At 45.6% G+C, this 21304-nt stretch overlaps 1 protein-coding gene across 2 annotated transcripts in view; it reads left to right on the forward strand.

Annotated features, from left to right (window-relative positions):
* Positions 1–2353: 2353 nt before the first annotated feature.
* GALNT12 (polypeptide N-acetylgalactosaminyltransferase 12) overlaps positions 2354–21304 on the forward strand; it is a 43995-nt gene continuing 25044 nt past the window's right edge. Inside the window, exons 1-2 of one of the 2 annotated variants that reach the window (XM_032240173.1) lie at positions 2354–2762; positions 18846–19015. In XM_032240173.1, the coding sequence (XP_032096064.1) occupies positions 2377–2762; positions 18846–19015 (556 nt within the window). In that variant the 5' untranslated portion in view covers positions 2354–2376. Of the gene's footprint in view, positions 2763–4567; positions 4682–18845; positions 19016–21304 lie in introns of those variants that run through there. The other variant, XM_032240174.1, reaches the window with a different exon arrangement.

Consider the following 21304-nt stretch of genomic DNA (forward strand, 5'->3'; position numbering starts at 1 on the left):
CAGCCTCCTGAGTACCTGGCACTATAGGCATGTGCCACCATGCCTGGCTAATTTTGAAATTTTTCTGTAGAGATGGGGGTCTTGCTATCTTGACCAGTCTAGTTTCAAGTGATCCTCCTACCTCTGCCTGGGATTACAGGTGGGAACTATCATGTATAGCCTTCATGGCTTTTGCACCTAGCCTCGGAGGTCACAGAGCCATCACAAGGTGAGCCAGGTGAGAGTTTGCTATTCAAGGACTCCAAAGAGTATAGCAGAGGGTGGGCCTCCAGGAGTCAGTGGGATAGCCTGGTGTCTATTGACCTCATCGCATCTCCATCTCCTCATCGAGCAAACACATGAGCACGTACCATGTGTTTGACACTGTGCCAAGCTCTAGGATCATTAGGTGACCACAGCTTATACTTTAATCCCTTACATTCTTTCTGTTGTAAGGCCAGGGTGTAAATTAAACACAGCCCAATGTACTAAGTGCTATAACAAAATGTGATGATGGGTACGGATTGGATTGTATACCCCCCAAAAACACTTTGAAGACCTAAGCCCCAGACCCTGTGAAGGTGACCTTTTTTGAAAATAGAGTCTTTAGAGATGTAATCAAGTTAAAATGAGGTCATTAGAGTGGGCCCTCAACCGATATAATTGCCCTCTGTAGGAGAAGAGTAGAAGAAACAGAGATCCACACACACTGGGAGAAAGCCATATGACGACAGAGGCAGAGATCACAGTGACAGGTCCACAAGCCAAGGAATGTTGGAGATTGTCAGGCACACCAAAAACTAAGAGAAAGGCTGGAACAGTTCTCCCCTGAGCCTTCAGAGGGAGCATGGCCCCACTGACACTTTCATGTCAGGCTTCTAGTGTCCAATACTGTGGGAGAACAAATATCTGCTGTTTTAAGGAGCCCAGTTTCTGGTATATTGTTATAGCAGCCCAAGGAACTAATAGATATGGTCAGTTTGATGTGTTAACTTCACTGGGCTATCATCCCCAATCGTTCCATTGAACACTGGTCTTGTTGTTGATGTGAAGATATTCCGTAGATGTGATTAACATCTATAATCACTTGACTTTGGGTAAAGGAGAATATCAGAGCAGGCCTGATTCAATCAATTGCAATCCCTTTAGAGCAGAACGAGGTTGCCCTGAAAAATCAGAAATTCTGCTTGTGAACTGCAGCTTCAGCTAATGCCAAGGAGTTCCAACCTGCCCTTCCTGATGGCCCACCCTGCAGATTTTAGATTCACCTAACCAGCCCCCATGATTGCAAGCCAGTTATTTGTAATAACTTAATATATGGCTCAGTTTATCTAATGGGACTCTGATTAATACACAAAGGGTTGATTTTGAAATCTATTTTCCTAAGAGACTGTGGAGTAGATGAAGCCTTCAGAGAGGGAGCTTTCGGGCAGGATATTGAAGCAAGGGTAAAGATTGCCAGGTACGGAAGGGCATTTCAAGTAGAGGGAGCAGCATGTGCAGAAACCTAGAAAGGTGCCTTGCTTTCCTCCTCCCCCAGTGGCTGGAGATAGGAGTTATAGAGTTTATCCTGATTACTGAGTTTTTTTGTCCTCCATTATATTTTGCCCCTAGGAGACAGCCTTATCCCTCACTCCAGTCTTGGCGCTGCTAAATATTTCCAGCACCCTAGCAGCTCCCTCATTCCCTCAGTCCCTTCAAAGGAATCTTCTCGCCAAGGCCAGGGGTATTTAACAGAGATGGATGGCCTGGGATGTGTGATTATATGATGTCTGTGTATGCTTGTTTTTCAGAGGGGCTAGTTCATTCCTTTGATCAGTTTCTTGGAGGTGTCTGGGAAGTGGGGAATAAGAAACACAGCTGTGGACGAGTGGCGAGCCAGGCAAGGGTTTGCTATTCAAGGGCTCCAAAGAGAATGGCAGAGGGTGGGTCTGCAGTAGACAGTGGGAGAGCCTGGCGTCTGTTGACCTCATCGCAGCTCCATCTCATCTGTAAAAGGGAACTCATAATCCTAGTTGATGTTTGTTTTATTGGACTGTGTAAAGATCGATGAGATAATGGCAGCAGAATTCATAGCATCCTGCAGGGTGCATTCCGCTAACGCTTAGTAAGCGCCTGCGGTATGCCAGGCGCTAAGGGTTTTACCACCATCACCTCCTTAATAATGCACCATAGCCCAAGAAGGAAGGTGCAAGTCTCAGCCAGCCCACGTGAGGACCCAGCCGAGATGAGCCACTCCGGGAGCTGCCTTCTGGGCTGGAGGGCTGCGGGACGGAAAGGGGGCGGTGCGCAGGTGGGGCGGGCCGGGGGCGGGGCGGCGCGGCGGTTCCGGGATCCGGGTCCCGGACTCCGCCGCCGCCTAGGGGCGCGCTGAGCGCTGGCCCACTTGTCGGGCGCATGTTGGGGCGCGCGGCGTGGCGGCGCTGCCCGCGGGGACTGCGGCGCGGCCGGGAGGTGCTGTTGGTGTTGCTGGCGCTGCTGGCGCTGGCCGGGCTGGGCTCGGTGCTGCGGGCGCGGCGCGGGGCCGAGGCCGGGGCTGGGGCTGCGGAGCGGGGACCCCCGCGCACCCCGAGCCCCGCGCATCTTGCGCGGCGTGACCCAGTCCTGCCACGGCCGCCGGTGGCCGCAAACGCGCTGGGAGCGCGGGGCGAGGCGGTGCGGCTGCAGCTGCAGGGCGAGGAGCTGCGGCTGCAGGAGGAGAGCGTGCGGCTGCACCAGATCAACATCTACCTCAGCGACCGCATCTCACTGCACCGCCGCCTGCCTGAGCGCTGGAACCCGCTGTGAGTGCACAGGTCGGGGGAGGAAGCACGTCCTCAGAGCCTCGGGCCTCAGTTTCTCCATCAGAGCAGTGGCAGGGGAGGGCTTGGGTCTCCAGGATGGCGCGTCTTATTGAATCTCTCTCCGAAGGTAGCGTAAGGGCTCGTATTGGGGCGGCGAGGCAAGAAAGTAAAAAAGACAAAAGTAGAAAAAAATCCCTGAAATTGGCAAATCTGTTACTTGGTGATCTCTTTGCTCCCTTCTCCTTGAGAAGTTACCGTCTCCGCCCTGAAAAGGTGGGGGTCAGGGCTAAGCAGATGGGTTTGAGGCGAGGACCTCCCAGCACCCACAGGACAGCCCACTCTGCTCGCCTCGCAGTGCCTCCGCGAAGCTGACAACTCCTCTGGGCGGGTAGGGACCGGCTCCATTCATTCATCTGTTTGTGCCAGGTGAGGCGAAAGGTGACTGGAAGGCCCCTCAGCGGCAGAAAGCCTCCTTGCGCTCTTCTTGGGCATTGGATTTCTGTGCTTTGGGTGGAGGAAGACAGGAAAGGGCAAGGGATGGGAAGGGCTCCTTCTGGCCGTGATCCAGCCCAGTTCACTCCCGTGGGTGGTGCCGGACTGGAGCCAGCGTGGTCCGAGGCCTAGTTCCTGCTGGAGCTGCTGGCTGGGCAGGTTGTGCCCTTGCCTAGGTGAGGAGCCAAGGCACACCCTGGCAGCAGAAGGAAGGCCAGGTGGCTGCTGCCACCTTTGCTGCTGGGCCTCCTGGACTCTCCCTTTTCCTTCGAGGTGGCAGGGATCTTCCAAGTCCATGTTTGAGCCCCCTCCTTACAGACTTTGAGGAAAAGAGGGCTCAGAGAGGGAGGTGCCCATTGGAGCTGGTGGGGGCAGCCTTCTGTGTGCACCAGGCACCTGCCACTCCTCTCCCCTCCAAGCCAGTCCTGCTTTACAGGTGCGGAAATAGATTCAGAAAGGATAGGTGACCCACCTAAGGCCTCTTGGCTGGAATGTGGTGGGAATGGTCTGGAGGGACTATGGCCCTCCTGGCTCACTTGGCACCAGGCTGGTCTCAGGATTCTAGGGGCCTGCTACATGGTACCTTGGCCAGAGAGACCATGAATGCTGTGATGAGGATGCCCCACCTCTGCCCCAATGTTTCCGCTGTCCTCCCTGTTTCGGGGATCTCCTCATGCCTAGCCTCATGTTTCTGCCTGAGGCATTTTTCACTGTTAACCTTTTTGAGTAAAACTTTGTTGGAATTGATAGTAGTTTCTCTACTCACCAGCCTAAGGCATGCTTAGCTCCTCGAAATCCTGAGGGCACTCACTAAGGCAAAGCCAGGGGAAGCTTTCAGGTTATACCCAGCTTCAGGTTAAATCCAGCCCAGGGAGATAAAATCTTGGCTCTTGCTTGTCACTTCTCTGATCTCTGGCAAGCTACTTAGCCTTTCAGAGCCTTGGTTTCCCCCTCATTTGCAAAATAGGAAACTCATAAAAATGAGTCTCCATGAATTCTACATAAAAATGAGTGGAAAGAACACAACTTAGGAATTAATAAAGCACCAATACCTGGGAGCACACTGTGTGCTTAATTCTTAGTTTTTTCACCTTTCCCTGTTGGCAAAAATGTACTCAGGAGGTTGCTTTCGAGAGTCGCCCAGGGATTGGTTATAGTTTTTCTTTCCTGGTTCTAACTTCCTTTATTGTCCCAGGTTGTGAATATCTCTTTGAAACATTGTGGACAACCTGTGGGGCCTGTGGTAACCTGTCTCCATGGTGATGCAGCTGCCCTGTGTCCTCCCAGGATTTGCTTGTAGATCCTGCTGTTGCATTGACCCTGGGAAGTTAAGCCAAACCCAGCATGATAAGGGAGTGTGAATGCCTCCTGCCTCTAATTCCTGCAGCAAGGCCTGTTGGGTTATTCTTATCCAGCCAGAGAGAAAGGTGAGCTTCAGCTGTGTGGGTCTCTGTTGGGCCAGGCTTTGAAATGCAACTTCAGAGTGGTCAGTTGAGTCAAGGCCTTTTGTGGAGTCTCACTTTTTTTTTTTTTTTTTTTAACAGAATCTGGCTCTGTCACCAGGCTGGAGTACATACAGTGGTGCAATCTTAGCTCACTGCAACCTCCGCCTCCCGGGTTCAAGGGATTCCCCTGCTTCAGCCTCCTGAGTAGGTGAGACTACAGGCACGTGCTACCACACTTGGCTAATTTTTCGTATTTTAGTAGAGACAGGGTTTTGCCATATTGTCCAGGATAGTCTCGATCTCCTGACCTTGTAATCCGCCTGCCTTGGCCTCCCAAAGTGCTGGGATTATAGGCATGAGCTACTCAGCCTGGCTGGAGTCTCGCTTTTATTACATTGCATTCAGTAGTTAATCATAGTCTTGAGATTTTGCCTGAGAAAGCTGAGTGGCACATCATGAGTCCACAGTGTGGATATGGGGTCCCTGCGAGTCTAATAAACGGAGGGATAGTGAGGGTCCTTGAATATTGTAGGAGGGAGGGCCCCGAGGGAGCATCTAGTCCAACCAGAGAGGAAAAGCCACACCCTCAGGTCATACAGCACATCTTGGGCAGAGCCACAATCCAGATCTTTTACTCTTTCCTCCCTTTCTTTTTTTTTTTTTGGGGGGGGGCAGTTATTTCCATGTTTATTTTAAGTATAAAAGCAATGCATATTCAGTCTAGAAATGTTGGCATACACAGAGAAACAGACAAGGAAAAAAATCAAAATCACCAATAAACCTACTACTCAAGGAGAACCATTGTTAACATTTTGCTGTGCCTCCTTCTAGATCTTTCGAGGCAGAGAAATAGGTTTTGAAAAATACACATCTAGGTGCGTGGGGGAGAACCTACTCCAACATGATTATGTACATGGGCCCACAGTTGTTTTTAATGAAAGTCTTTTCTCTGCAGTGCCTTTTACCAGAGGCAAGGAGTAGGGACCATTTGGTTTGGCTCTTCCTGGTGTCAGCAGGGTGTGGCACTGTGTCTGCCTTCTTGGAGAAGGCCAGACTGCTGAAAAGACATTTCAGAGTGCAGGTCCTAATTCTCTGAGGCCCAGTATAGACCTAAACTCCTCTATGAATTTAATAATTCACATGCCAGTGGATTCGAGTATGGTTTTGTTAGTTACAGCACTGAGCTGAGAAGGAGGCTAATGATGACTAGGAATACTTCCTTGCATGGAAGCATAATAAGTATTAATATAAAGAAGTGTAGTAAGTATAGGGAGTATAATAAGTAAGTAAGCATAGTAGTATATTATGAATAGCATCTCAGCAAGGAAGGGGAATTTTTACTCTGAGATGGTAGCAACTCAAAGTGGGGAGACGGATAGCTGGATTTGTGGCCCTGGAGAACTTTTAAAAAGATACTGATGCCAGGAACCTTCCCCAGAACAATTAAATGAGAATTTCTATGGCTAGGACCTAGGCTGAATCTGATATGCAACCACGGGTGAAAGCTACTGGCCTAGAGCCTGTGGATTTCTGAGTCAAAAGTTTAGGGTGTGTGCTTTGGAGGGTGTGGAGAATACCAGAACTAGACAAAGTAAGGATTAATAACAGGTCAAATGTAGTTGAAGCCAGTGATGACATCATAGTCAATTGAGTGGTGTGTCACAAGGATATGGTTACTAATAATGTTGTACCAAAATTTGCAAAAAGTTTTAGTTTTCAGAGAATACAGGGAACTCGAGATGATCACTGTAGCGTCATTCTCATTTGCAATCTGATATTTAGCAGAATAGAAAGAGTGGAGTAACAGACAGTACCCTCAAGGCTGGACATTTCTCCAGGTATATCTATGGGGATACCATGCATGTGAGCACCAGCTGTTCTCTACCAGGGCAAAACTGTGAACCATTGGTCAAGGAAAGCATGGTGTTTGTATTTCTTGACTTGCTCTGGTTTTAGGCTTGTTAATACTGTAATTGCAGATGTGTGTCTAAGTTTAGAGATCAGAATTTGAGTGCTGGGATGGCAAAGAGTCTCAAAGTAGCTCTTTTTTTTTTTTTTTTTTTTTTTAACACAGTCTTGTTGTGTCACCCAGACTGGAGTACAATGGCACAATCTTGGCTCACTGCAACCTCCATCTCCTGGGTTCAAGCCATTCTCCTGCCTCAGCCTCCCAAGTAGCTGGGATTACAGGCACGCACCACCACACCCAGCTAATTTTTGTATTTTTAGTAGAGATGGCGTTTCACCATGTTGGCCAGGCTGGTCTCGAACTCCTGACCTCAGGTGATCCACTCACCTCTGCCTCCCAAACTGCTGGGATTACAGGTGTGAGCCACCATGCCTGGCCTCAAAGTAGTTCTAAACAGGTAATTCAGCAAAAGTATGTCTTGCTAGGGTTGCAGGAGGGACTAGTTCATGAGACTGATTTTTTTTGGTTTCCCCAACAAAATATTTTATTAATTCTTATTAGATCCATCTTGAGATCATCAGAGTGGCCTTCTTTCTTGATTAAGCACTTCAAATCCACAGAACATGTTCAATTTTGGTTAGTATTTTCCTGATACCTTTTTCTTTCACTCATTCTGTGTCCGTATGTTTTGGTATGTCTTTGAATAGTATGTTGCTTGATTTTGTGTTGTCATTAAAAAAAAAAATCCAGGCCAGGCGCAGTGGCTCACGCCTATAATCCCAGCACTTTGGGAGGCTGAGGTGGGTGGATCACTTGAGGTCAGGAGTTCAAGATTAGTCTGGCCAATATGGTGAAAACCCGTCTCTACTAAAAATACATAAATTAGCTGGGTGTGGTGGCGGGTGATTGTAATCCTAGCTACTTGGGAGGCTGAGGCAGGAGAATTGCTTGAACCCAGGAGGCCAGAGGTTGCAGTGAGCCAAGATTGCACCACTGCACTCCAGCCTGGAGTGAATCATTGACTTTTAACTGGATAGTTCTATCCATTAAAAAAAAAAAGTCCAGACTGAATCATTGACTTTTAACTGGATAGTTCTATCCACTTATATTTATTGTGCTTACTGATACTTTTGGATTTGATAGTGTCATCTCATTTTATGTTTTCATTTGTTATGCTTTTTTTGGTGTTTTCCTCTTCCTTTTTCCTACTGCCTTTTGGGTTGATAGAGGCTTTTCCCCTCCTTCTCATTCCATTTTTCTCTCTCTACTAATTTAGCAGTTACATTATCTATTTCTAATCTTTAGTGGTAAATTTTAAAGTACATATTTAACTTAACAAAGTCTAAAATTAATCATTAACTCTGGACCATAGAACATAGAGTGCTTTCGTATTATCCTCTCTCCCAATTTGTATGCCATTTTGCTCCAATATTTTAATTCTATCTTGCTTTCAAACCAACAAATTAGGATAGCTAAAAATGCAGTAATTATTTGTTCAGATTTATTCACAAGTTTACCATTTTCCCTGCTCACTATTCTTTCCTGAGTCAGAGACCTTTCTGGGAATCTTCTCCTTCTTCCTGAACTACATGATGTATTAATTGCCGTAGAGAGGTCTCTTGTTGTTAACCCTCAGTTTTCTTTATCTGAAAATGTTTTTATTTTGTTCTTGTTCATGGAAGCTTTGCTGGGTATATAGTTCTATGTTGGTAGTTTGACATTTGAAGGTATTATTGCATTGTCAGCTGGTTTTTACTATTGCTGTGAGATGCCTACAGTGACCCAGATCTCTCTGTCATTCTTGTTTCTTTGTCATTCATTTGAGGTCTTCTTTTATTTAAGCATATTAAGCACACTTATTTTATATTCTATGTCTGGTAATTATGTTATCCAGATTAGTATTTTCTTGTTGTTCCTGCATGATAAAGACTTCTTTTACTTTCCTGTCAGCTAAGCCATACATTTAAAAGATTTTTTATTTTACTTTTTTTGAGATGGAGTTTTGTTCTTGTTGCTGAGGCTGGAGTGCAATGACGCAATCTCGGCTCACTGTAACCTCTGCCTCCTGGGTTCAAGTGATTCTTCTGCCTCAGCCTCCCTAGTAGCTGGGATTACAGGCACCTGCCACCACGCCCAGATAATTTTTGTATTTTTTGTAGAAACAGGGTTTCACCATGTTGGCCAGGCCGGTCTCGAACTCCTGACCTTAGGTGATCCATCCGCTTCAGCCTCCCAAAGTGCTGGGATTACAGGCATGAGCCATAGCACCTGGCCAAAAGATTTTTAAAAAACTTTTATCGAGACTTTTTGGGTGTATACACCAGGAAGGTTTTCCTAGACATCTTAGTCTTCCATGTTACCAGAAGTAGAAGTCCTATATTCACTTTTTAAAAACAATTATTTTCTATACTAATCAGGATTCTTTTTGTTGAAAGTGACTGAAAGCCCAATGCAAACTGACTTAAATATAGAAGAAAATATATTGGCTTCTGTTACAGAAAAGTCTGGGATGAGCACTGGGTTCAGGTTATTCTGGACCCTGGATTCAGGATCTCAAATGATGTCATCAGGAAACTATTGATTGGTCAGGCCTGAGGCATGTAACCTTCCCAGGGGTAGGGATGTGTGTCTGTGTGTATGTGTGTCTGCATGTCTGTGTATGTATATGCAAGTGCTTGTGTATCTTCAGCCCTCCGCAAACCACATAGACTGAGAGTTGAAAAAGGTAGTCTCTTGAAAGAGAATTCAAGATGCAGTACAGTGAAGAAAGGAGAAAGGATTCTAGTCAAGTAAGACACAAAAATGTATGTATATTACGATCTCCTTGGCGTGTTCTACAGAGGATATGAGTTGATTTTTTAAAATAAAGACATTTATGTAATAACCTTAATATAAAGATAAAAGAAGATCATGAGGGACCAGGCACAATGGGTCATGCCTGTAATCCCAGAACTTTGGGAGGCTGAGGCAGGCAGATCACTTGAGGTCAGGAGTTCGAGACCTGTCTGGCCGACATGGTGAAACCCCATCTCTACTAAAAATACAAAAATTAGCCAGGCATGGTGGTGAGCGCCTGTAATCCCAGCTACTTGGGAGGCTGAGGCAGGAGAATTGCTTGAACCTGGGAGGAGGAGGGTGCAGTGAGCCAAGATCCCACCACTGCACGTCAGCATGGGTAAAAAAAAATAAAAAGAAGTTCAAGACACATTTATTGCATCCATTAACTAATTCACATCCATATAATACATAAATAAATATTCTACTAGCAGAGATTATTATAGTCCCTACCCAGTAGGGTTGTTATAAAGGCTACATGAAATAATGTGTATAAAATGCTCATATGGTGCCTCTCCTCTAGTAGTAAGCACTCAACAGACAGTACCCCTATTACCAGGTAAAGTACAAGACATGCTGAAAATACAGAGACAAACACAGCTCAGCTTCTGCTCTTACAAAGCACATGCAATATACCAGAAACTTAAGGAAATGATTATTTAATGATGTGGCATTAAATCCAGTTCTGAGCTTCCTTTTGTCCTCAAGGCAAATTTGGAACCCTGAAGTGATACATAGCTATCTTTGTATGATCAAAGGACGCATAGATTTTTATCAGTCTGGAAAAAGAGAAAGTTTTTTCTGGAAGCAAACTTAGAGACATTTCAAAAAGGTATACAGACAATCTCCAATTTAAGATGGTTTGACTTATGATTTTCCAGCTCTATCAGAGTACCCACGCAACCATTCTGGTTTTCACTTTTGGTACATATTCAATAAATTATATGAGACATCCAACACTTTATTATACAGTAGTTTTGTGTTAGATGATTTTGCCCAACTGTAGACTAATGGAAGTGTTCTGAGCATATATAAGACAGGCTAGGCTAAGCTGTGATGTTCAGTAGGTTAGGCGTTAAATGCATTTTCAACTTAGAATGTTTTCAACTTTTGATGAGTTTATTGGGCTGTAACCCCACCGTAAGTCAAGGAGCATTGGTATTGAACCTCATAAAAGAGAATGTCTTTAGGAGTTTTTTTTTTTGAGACAGAGTCTTACTCTGTCGCCCAGGCTGGAGTGCAGTGGCACAATCTCAGCTCATTGCAACCTCTGCCTCCCAGGTTCAAGTAATTCTACTGCCTCAGCTCCTCTTGGAATTACAGGCACATACCACCACACCCAGCTAATTTTTTATATTTTAGTAGAGACAGGGTTTCACTGTATTGCCCAGGCTGGTCTCGAACTCCTGAGCTCAGGCAATCTGCCTGCCTCGGCCTCCCAAAGTGCTGGAATTACAGGCATGAGCCACTGTGCCTGGCAGGAGATGATTTCAAAAAAGAAACAGAAACTATACCAGGACAAGAAAAAGAGAAAGGGCAGAGTATTAAATTATTGCTCAATGAAGGCAATGAAGAACTAAAGAAATATGATCTAATAATTGATCTAAAATATGTTCTAAAATATGCTATGAGGAACTGAAGAAATATGATCTAATCTTTTAAAAATAATATTTCCTGTGATTATAAAAATTATTGATGTTCATCGTAGGATAATTTTAGAATGCACAAAAATATAAAAATTCAATAAGAATCAGCAGTAATCTCACTTCTTAGAGATCATCATTGATAACGTTTTGATGTATTTCTTTCTATTTATTGTTTTTGTGTGAACACACTCACATACACATTGTTGTTTCTAGAATTGGCTATTTGTAGATTTCTACCCTGCCTCTTTGATTTAATGTTATAGTGTGACCATTCTCCTTTATCATTAAGTATTCTCTAAAAAATGTTGATTTGTTGTTTTACATGGTGCCTCTGATGTAGTAAGCACTCAACAAAGGATACTGTTATTACCAGGTAAAGTTCAAGGCGTGCTGAAAATACATGGCCATGATTTATTCATGCAGTCATACTATACTATATTTTCTTCTTGTTGGACATTGAAATTATTTACAGCTTTTTGCTATTATAAATAATGTTACAAAGAAAAAAATTTAAAACAAGCCTCCTTCAGGATATTCCAATTATTTACTTAGGCAAGAAATGTTTATGTATATTGATACGAGATCAAAGAAAAGAGGAACATTTTAAAGCTCTGAATACTAAGTGAAAAACTGGCACCCAGCCTTCTTATGATTTAGATGACTCGAAGAGCCCACCTAGACATTCCAGAATGGTGGCCCGAGGCCATTGGTTTTAGTGAAAACATGTTGAAAACAACAAAAAGCAAAGCAGGGCTGACATATGGTTCCAACTCTGGTCAAGCAGAGAATAAATACATTTTAATCCCAAATAGTAGGGATGTGATTTCAGACTAAAGGATAGTTCTAAAGATGGGCTTTCACCATGTTGGTCAGGCTGGTCTTGAACTCCCGACCTCAGGTGATCCGCCCGCCTTGGCCTCCAAAGTGCTTGGATTACAGGCATGAGCCACCACGCCCGGCCAGGATAGTTCTTTACATTGAATGCACTTCACTTTGAAAACTCACTTCACCATCCTTATTGTCGCTTATTTCTCTTTGAACTTAGTGCGTCTTTGAAATGAAGTTTTAGCGGCATCTTAAGAAAAAAATCTTTATTTAACGTTTCACAAAAACACTTTTCATGTAGTGTAAGCAATTAATTTTTTTTTGTCTTTTTTTTTTTTTTTTTGAGACAGGATCTGGCCATGTCACCCAGGCTGGAGTGCAATGGTGCGATCTCGGTTCACTGCAACCCTCCACTCCCTGGCTCAAACCATCCTTCCGCGTCAGCCTCCTGAGTAGCTGGGACTATAGTTGTGTGCCACCATGTCCAGCTAATTGTTGTATTTTTGGTAGAGACAGGTTTTTGCCGTGTTGCCCAGGCTGGTCTCTAATTCCTGGGCGCAAGCGATCCTCCCACCTTGACCTCTCAAAATGCTGAGATTACGAGTGTGAGCCACCACACCCGGCCTCTCGGTTAATTCTTTCTGAGGCTCCTGGTGGGCTGCAACTAAACACAATCTAGCTTTTCTCTGCATCCTGCCTAGTAGTCAGCGGGTTAATAATCAACTCACACTTACTAATACTTTTATAATACATACACACACATGTTTTCCATTTGCTATAGCATGTACTTGTTGGAGGGGGGATGTTTTGGTAGATATGAGAAATAATGAGATTGGAGAGGGCGTTTGTAAGGGCCACTAAGATTGGATACATAGCTGTGGATCAGAATGGGCTTGGTGTTTGGGTATGTCCTTCACAACATTAGACCTTTTTTTCTTCTTTTTATATTAAAGTTTTATTTTGGAAAAATTTAAACCTGGAGAAAATTTGTGAGACTTCCATAACAAACTTCCGTAAATCCTCCACCTAAATCCACCCATTATTGTTTTGGCCCATTTACTTATTCTTTCCCTTTCTGTATGTCTGCTATAATATTATACACATTTGAGAGGAAGTTACAGAAAAAACAGCTCTTTACCTGTCACTACTTCAGCATGTGTTTTCAAAGAGAAAGGACATCCTCTCATGCTACTGTGATGTAATATCAAATTCAGGATATTAATCCAATATCGGATGTCTATAGCTGTCCCCACCTTTATAGTGAGATTTTTTCATCCTAATTCAGTATGTAAGCACATCCTGGTCAACATGGTGAAACCCCGTCTCTACTAAAAATACAAAAAATTAGCTGGGCATGGTGGTGCGTGCCTGTAATCCCAGCTGCTGGGGAGGCTGAGGCAGGAGAATTGCCTGAACCCAGGAGGCGGAGGTTGCGGTGAGCCGAGATCGCGTCATTGCACTCCAGTGTGGGTAACAAGAGCGAAACTCCACCTAAAAAAAAAAAAAAAAAAAAAAAAAGTATGTAAGCAAGAATCAGGTGTGACATTTTAGTCAGCCCGTTGCGGTGCTTCTTTGGCCTCCCTCAGTTGGTAACAGTTCCTCAGCCTCTCATGGTCTCTTATGACATTGATATTTTTAAAGAGTAAAGGCCCATTGGTTTATAAAATGTGTCTCAGTTTGGGTCTGTCATATACTTTCCTTGTGATTTATTTCATGGTATGTATTACCACAAAATTTAGTGGCTTAAAATAACAATAAACACATTATTTCACATAGTTTCTATGAACTAGGAATTTAGGAGTAGCTTAGCTGGGTGGTTCTGGCTTGGAATCTCTCTTGAGATTATAGCCAAGCTGTCACTTGGAACTTTGATCCCCTGAAGGCATAATTGGGTGGGGCTGGAGGCTCTGCTTCCAAAATGGCTCATTCATGTGGCCGGAAAGATTGTACTGGCTGTTGGCAGGAAGCCTCAGTTGCTTACCACATAGACTCCTCCATAGGGCTGCTTGAGCATCCTCACAACATGGCAGCCAGCTTTCTCTAGAATGGATGATACATTCCATTGAGGAAACAAATAGGAAACCTCAGTGTTTCATGATCTATTCTTGGAAGTCACACAGTGTTTCTCCTGCTTTTCGTGTGTGGTTTATATATATATAAATATATATGTTTATATATATATATATATATATATATTTGTATATTTTTTATATATTTATAAATATATATATTTATATATAAATATATATTATTTATATATATATAAATATAAATATATATATATTTAATATATACATTATATATATATATATATATATATATTTAAAAGATGGGGTTTCACCGTGTTGGCCAGGCTGGTCTCGAACTCCTAACCTCAAGCAATCCACCCGCCTCGGCCTCCCAAAGTGCTGGGATTACAGGCGTGAGCCACCATGCCTGGCATGTGTGGTGGTTTTAAAATATATCCACAAATTCTTTGATAGCCTCAGTCCAAGAGATGGAGCCACATTCTCCTTCCCTTGATTATGGACCAGACTCCCTTCTCTGGAGCACAAAGCCTTCCATGGGATCAGTGCTAAATTAACTACTTACATGAATTGAAAGCCTGTGGTGTCTGGGGATTCGGCTTCTGGCTGGCTAGGTGCTAGTGGGGATGCCCAGTGGCTTCATGACATCAGAGCTTTCATGCTTCTAGCCTGGGCTGACCTCTTCTCAAGTGCCCAGATCAGGGCCTCCAGATGCAGCAGGGATGAGTATATAAAGCTGGCTGAGAAGAGCCAGCCCCTATCAGAGATTCTTAGATAATCCTGTTCACAGCTGAAGGGAAACCGTCCCAGTGACAGCAGAGCAAGGCCACTGCCAGGCAGCCTTGGAACTTGCTGTAGAGGTTGTCCTGGCATTAGGAAGAGGGACGTGGAACTTCCAGGGAAGAGAACCCCAGACCCCAAGAGGGAGAAGAGAAGAGAAATTGTTCTTGTCTTGGTAGGACGAAGGGCCAGGTGGGGAGATGTGATACAGGGATCTTTAGATTCAGATGGCCCACCTGAGCCTCCTGTGGGGTAGAAGGAACAAACCAAAACCTTGCAACAAAATCCCTGGACACAGAGATCTCAGCCCAGTACACACTAGCAGGTGCTCTGTGAACCAACCAAGTCACTCTACTTTTCTTAGCCTTTAACATGGGAGCGGTAAATGCTAACATAGGAAGTGGTTTTGAAGGTAAAGTGAAGTACTACATGTCATCAATTCAGAGGCACATTTTTTCCCATATTTCAACGTTTCTAAAATTAGCATGTGCCTTAAAAATCAGTGCATCTTACCATTATGCTAGGCAGCACTTGGCTTTTCTTCCCCCCAACTTTTAAGTTCATGGGCACCTGTACAGGTTGTACAGGTTTGTTACATAGGTAAACATGTGCCATGGTGGTTTGCTGCACAGCTCATCTCATCACCTAGGTATTAAACCCAGCATGCATTCGCTGTTCTTCCTGATGTTCTTCCTCCTCCCACCCCCACCCCTGACAGGCTCCAGTGTGTGTTGTCCTCCTCCATATATCCATGTGTTCTCATAATTCAGCCCTCACTTATAAGTGAGAACATGTGGTATTTGGTTTTCTGTTCTTGCAGCAGTTTGCTGAGGATGATGGCTTCCAGCTCTATCCATGTCCCTGCAAAGGACATTATCTCATTCCTTTTTATGGCTACCTAGCATTCCATTGTATATATGTACCACATTTTCTTTATCCAGTCTATCATTGATAGGCATTTAGGTTGATTTCATGTCTTTGCTATTGTGAATAGTACTGCAGTGAACGTACGTGTGCATGTATCTTTATAATAGAATGATTTATATTCCTTTGGGTTTATACCCAGTAATGGGATTGCTGGGTCAAATGGTATTTCTGCCGCTAGGTCTTTGAGGAATTGCGACACTGCCTTCCACAATGGTTGAACTAATTTACACACCTACCAACAGTGTAAAAGCATTCCTCTTTCTCCACAACCTCGCCAGCATCTGTTGTTTTTTGACTTTTTAATAATGGCCATTTTGACTGGTGCGAGATGGTATCTCTTCTTATTGGTTCATTAAAGAATGTTGTGTCTTCCAACCCAGGGCTGCTTAACTTTGTTGAGTTACTGTAGACTGGAGCACTAAGGTCACTTCTAAGGTATGACAAATAAACTATGCTTATTAAAAAAAGAGTCCTTACCTGTGAGAGACACATACTGAACTATTTTTGGATGCTACAATATACTGGATTTTCTTTAGAAAGAATCTGGGGCAGAGGGAGTGGTGTTGACATAGATGAATCAAGATAGATTGACAATGAGTTGAGAATTGTTGTCACTAGGCAAAGGGTACCCAGCAGTTTTTTATTTGTTCTACTTTTTTTTTTTTGAGATAGAGTCTTGATCTGTTGTCCAGGCTGGCGTGCAGTGGCACAATCTTGGCTCACTGCCACATGTACCTCCTGGGATTCAAGTGATTCTCATGCTTCAGCCTCCCGAGTAGCTGGGATTACAGGCACATGCCACCACCACTGACTAATTTTTGTATTTTTAGTAGAGATGGGGTTTCACCATGTTGATCAGGTTGGTCTCGAACTCTTGGCCTCAAGTGATCCACCTGCCTCAGCCTCCGAAAGTGCTGAGATTACACGCGTGAGTGATTGCACCTGGCCTTGTTCTGCTTTTTTAATGTTGAAAATTCTTTTTTTTTTTTTTTTTTTGAGACAGAGTTTCACTCTTGTTACCCAGGCTGGAGTGCAATGGCACGATCTCTGCTCACTGCAACCTCCGCCCCCTGGGTTCAAGCAATTCTCCTGCCTCAGCCTCCCGAGTAGCTGGGACTACAGGCACGCGCCACCATGCCCAGCTAATTTTTGTATTTTTAGTAGAGACAGGGTTTCACCATGTTGACCAGGATGTTCTCAATCTCTTGACCTCGTGATCTGCCCGCCTCGGCCTTCCAAAGTGCTGGGATTATAGGCGTGAGCTACCCCGCCGGCCTAATAGTAAAATAAAAGAGGAAAAAACAAATACTTTTGTATGCTAAGGGCTCTTCCCTGTCTTTTCCTGGGACTGGGTCCCTCATCATTCAAGTCATCCTAAATGCCTAAATGTCACCTCTTCCGAGCGCCCCTCCCAGCTCACCTGCCCTGTAGTTGCTCTCCTTCCCTTTCCCCACTCCTCTTTTTTTTCCACTTTTTTTTTTTAGTTGAAATCTTGCTCTGTTGCCCAGGCTGGAGTGTAGTGGTGCAATCTTGGCTCACTGCAACCTCCGCCTTCCGGGTTTAAGCCATTCTCTGCCTCAGCCTCCCGAACAGCTGGGATTATAGGTGTGTGCTACTGCACCCAGCTAATTTTTGTATTTTTGTAGAGACAGGGTTTCACCGTCTTGGCCAGGCCAGTCTTGAACTCTTGACCTTAAGATCTACCTGCCTCGGCCTCCCAAAGTGCTGGGATTACAGGCATGAGCCACTGCGCCTGACCCTCTTTTTCACTTTCATAGTTTCAAAGTTGTTCTTTTTTATTACCCTCCTTTCCGTTTTCCATAGCCCGATCACTTTTTGTTTACTTGATTATTGTCCCCCTGAATGTGAGCTCCATGGGAGCAGGGGCCGGGCCTATCTGGCACGCAGTGGGTGCTCAGGAAGTGTTTGGTGACTGACTAATAAAGGGCCGAGTGGCACAATGCTGGTTTGTGGTAGACAGCAGATGTCACTTTCCCTCTTCCTCCTGCCTGGTTTGGCATCTTTTCTCCTGTCCTCTTCGATCTGTCACTGAGCTTGTCTGGGGAAGGCCTTGTCTTAGCTATCCAGGGACCCTGGCTGCTCTCCAGCATTTAACCCCCTTCTGGAATATCTAGCTGATCCCTTGATCTAGCCTTTGGCCAGCCCCCAGCATGCAAACTCTGGTCCTTCTGGTATCCCCATGGTGTCCCTCTCGCACCTTGCCCTTAGCTACTTCCCACTGATGGTCTCCAGGCACTGCCCCTTAGCCAGTCCTGTGACACTGGGAATTTGTCATCAGCCACTCAGGATAGAATTCTGTGTCAATCAGGCAACCTTCAGCTCAAAGTGACAGCAAATTGCTAAACAAAGAGGGAGCTTATTGGTTCTCATCACTGCTAGTCAGGCCCACTGCTGCAGCTGAGTGGGCTCAGCCCCACCCTGCCACGAGGCTGCCACATCTTGCAGGACAGGTGGCAGCAGGGATACTGGGGAGGTAACTAGTGTCCTCTACAGAGTCCTTCCTGGAGCGTTCATAGGTCTTCGCCACAATTCTAGTTTATGTATTCAGGACACCACCTTTGCTAAGCCTTTATAGTATTGGATGTTGGAAGAAGGTAGGGAGTGGTACAGTGGTACATGAGTACCCAAAATCCTGTGAGTGGCGCATGCCGAGATGGAGGTGGGCCAGGTGCTGGAGGAGCCCTGAGGAGCCAGCAACTGCCTGAGGTAGGTGGTCCCAGGCAGTTCACAGATAACAGGCCTCAGCTGTTGTTGAAAGAGGACAAGGAGTTTGCCAAGTAGAGAAGGGAGGAAGGGCATTCCCGGCAGAGGGAACGGTCTGAGCCAAGGCCTGGGAGTGGGATTGGGGCCGAGTGAACGGAGAGGAGGGCGATGGGGAAGGAAGAAGTGCTGGTTTCCTTCCTGCTGATTCTGCCTGGTTTGTATGTCGCTCAAATCCAAAAGTTGCTTTACAGCTTAAAACAGTATCCCACAGTAAAAGCTAGGTGGGGGTCATGGTTAGGACCTTTCTTGGAATCTGCTGGGGCTCCTAATGTCACAAGGGGAGCCCTGGAAGACCCTTCAGCGGATTATGTTCCCTTCCCTAGGGGACCATGACCTATGTCCCCTTTGTCGCTCCCTCCCCAGTGCCAGCCTGGGCTGGGTTCTCGGTTCCTGAAGTTGCGCTGTATTTGCAGGTGCAAAGAGAAGAAATATGATTATGATAATTTGCCCAGGACATCTGTTATCATAGCATTTTATAATGAAGCCTGGTCAACTCTCCTTCGGACAGTTTACAGTGTCCTTGAGACATCCCCGGATATCCTGCTGGAAGAAGTGATCCTTGTAGATGACTACAGTGATAGAGGTGAGTCCCTCTGTCTCTCTCTAGCTCTGGGAAGAGCCTGTCCTTCTGTGACAGTGTCTGGGAGGTGAGAGTGGGATGCAGAGGGCTAGAGTAGGCCCAGTAAGGATCAGCTTCCTGTGTCCCCGTGCACCCAAAGACCTCAGGGATAGCAGCCCAGAAACAGCAGGTACGGAAACTAAAAGAAGCGGGGCATTCTCTGGGTGTTTTCTGGGACCAACCATTGGCCAGTGGAGGTGATGTAGGAGGTGGGGTTGCAGGATGGTCGGGGTCAGATCTGGTAGGGCCTTGGAGGCCACCATAGGGGGTTGAGGCTTACGTGTGAGCTTGATGGGGAGCTGTGGGGACAGCAAGGTCCAGGTCCATCTGAGGAGATCACTGAGCCTGCTGTGTGGGGAATGGCTGATGGCAGGGAAGGGGCTGGGTGAGGATGGAGGCAGGGAAGGGTGGAGGGGCTTCTGTGGTGCCCACATGCAGCAGAGCCTTGGCTTGGCCGGGACTGGTGGTGCTGACGGAGTAACATCAGCCCATGAATCCTTGGGGCCTAGCTGAAGTGGGAGCAGCTAAGCTGAACCAAGGGCAAGTGTGAAGGCTGTAACAGTAGGTAGAGCCGTGGGCTTGGTCGCTACAGCCTGTCTCAAAGGGAAGCAACCCCTGCTGATGGGGCATCTGCTGCTTCAGACCCTGCACTCGCTTTGACTTCAAAACTGGCCTCTGTGTGTTCTAATAGGTATGTACATTTTTTCACAGACTCAATAGTGATTCACATAAGATAGAAATAGACTTCTCACATCATGGATCTGGTATGCTAGTCTAGGATGGGTGTGATGGCTCCTTGGTGGATGGGGCCTCAGCTCCTTCTGTGCCTGTTCCCACCTTCTCTAGGGTGCTCTGCTGCCTTTGTCCTCATGGACTGGGCTGGTTTTTCACCTCCTACTCACTCTGGTCAACCAGAAGGCAAAAGCGGAAGGAGAGCCACACCCTTTCTCTTGAGGGCACTGCTTGGAAGTTCTCTGCACATTCCGTTGAGCAGAGCGTGGTTGCCTGGCCACGTAGCTGCAAGGGAGGCCAGGAGCTGTGGCCTTTATCCTGCTGGCTGTGTGCCCAGTTACAGGTCACAGGGAGAATGGGCTTAGGGCACAAGCAGCAGAGTCTGTGACAGTGTCTGTGACAGGCTGGGGTTTGGTGCTGACTATAGCCTAGTAGGTGCTGGGTTCTGGAGTCAGGGCACCTGGGGCTGAGGCAAGCTTTCCCATGATGCAGCCGTGGCGCATTGGGGGAGTTGCTTGTCTTATCTGGGCCTCAGTTTCTCACCTGTGAATGGGTCTGTCTGCACCTACCTCAAGAGAATTATAGTGAGGAATAAATGGGATCATGTATAGGACAGAACCTCGTGTAGCAGCTGGCACATAGTAGGTGCTCATTTACATTTCCTTTTTCCCTTTCCTCCCAGGGTTGTTTTAAATCTCTCTGTGTAGACACTGGTTCTGGACCACACTGCATGGGCCCGAATCCCCCTCCATCACCTCGAGACTATACAGCTTTGAGCAATGACCTTAACCAATGTCAGCCTTGGCTTCAGCCTTATAAAATGCGAGTAATAATAGCTTCTACCTTGTAGCATCATCGTGGACATTGAATGAGATGAGGAGGGTGATGTGCTGGGTAGGCGCTTGGCATTTATAAGCTCTTGTTAGATGATAACTTCTATTTTTATAATGTTTAAAAAGTTGCGACATGAAAAAAACAGCATTTCACAAATATATTAATCTAAAGGCAAAGAGCAGACGATTTATTTTATCATTATGAGATTAAATAGCTCCTCAGCAGGCAGGAATACCATATGAATACCTCTGACACATCTCAATTCTCTCATAAAAATGTGAGGCAGTGTGGACCAAGCTTCCCTTCCTGCCATCGTGGGAACTTGGGAAAACAGGTGCGACGCCCCGCTTGAACCTGTAATGAGCTAGGAAGTCCTGCCCTGCCTCCCCTCCCCACCATTTCTGCAGTGTCATTGTGAGCTTGATGAAAGGGTGTCAGGCCCTCCCAGATGCAGAGAGACAGTTCAGGCAGACATAAAATTAACACTGACAAGATCTATCATGAATGCAGGCCAGCCACACATGCACTCATGGGGTCACTGGGTACTCTAGCTAGTTAGCTTTGCTTGCAAAGTTATTTCCCTTATTCCTGCCATCAACTCATTTGCAGTTATAATTTGGATTTTTTTAAAAAATTGGCTGGGCTCAGTGGCTCATGTCTGTAATCCCAGCACTTTGGGAGGCCAAG

This window comes from Sapajus apella, unplaced genomic scaffold (genome assembly GCF_009761245.1).
Source record: "Sapajus apella isolate SASKATOON/1434 unplaced genomic scaffold, GSC_monkey_1.0 scaffold46, whole genome shotgun sequence".
In the NCBI taxonomy this organism is placed as follows: Eukaryota; Metazoa; Chordata; class Mammalia; order Primates; family Cebidae; genus Sapajus; species Sapajus apella.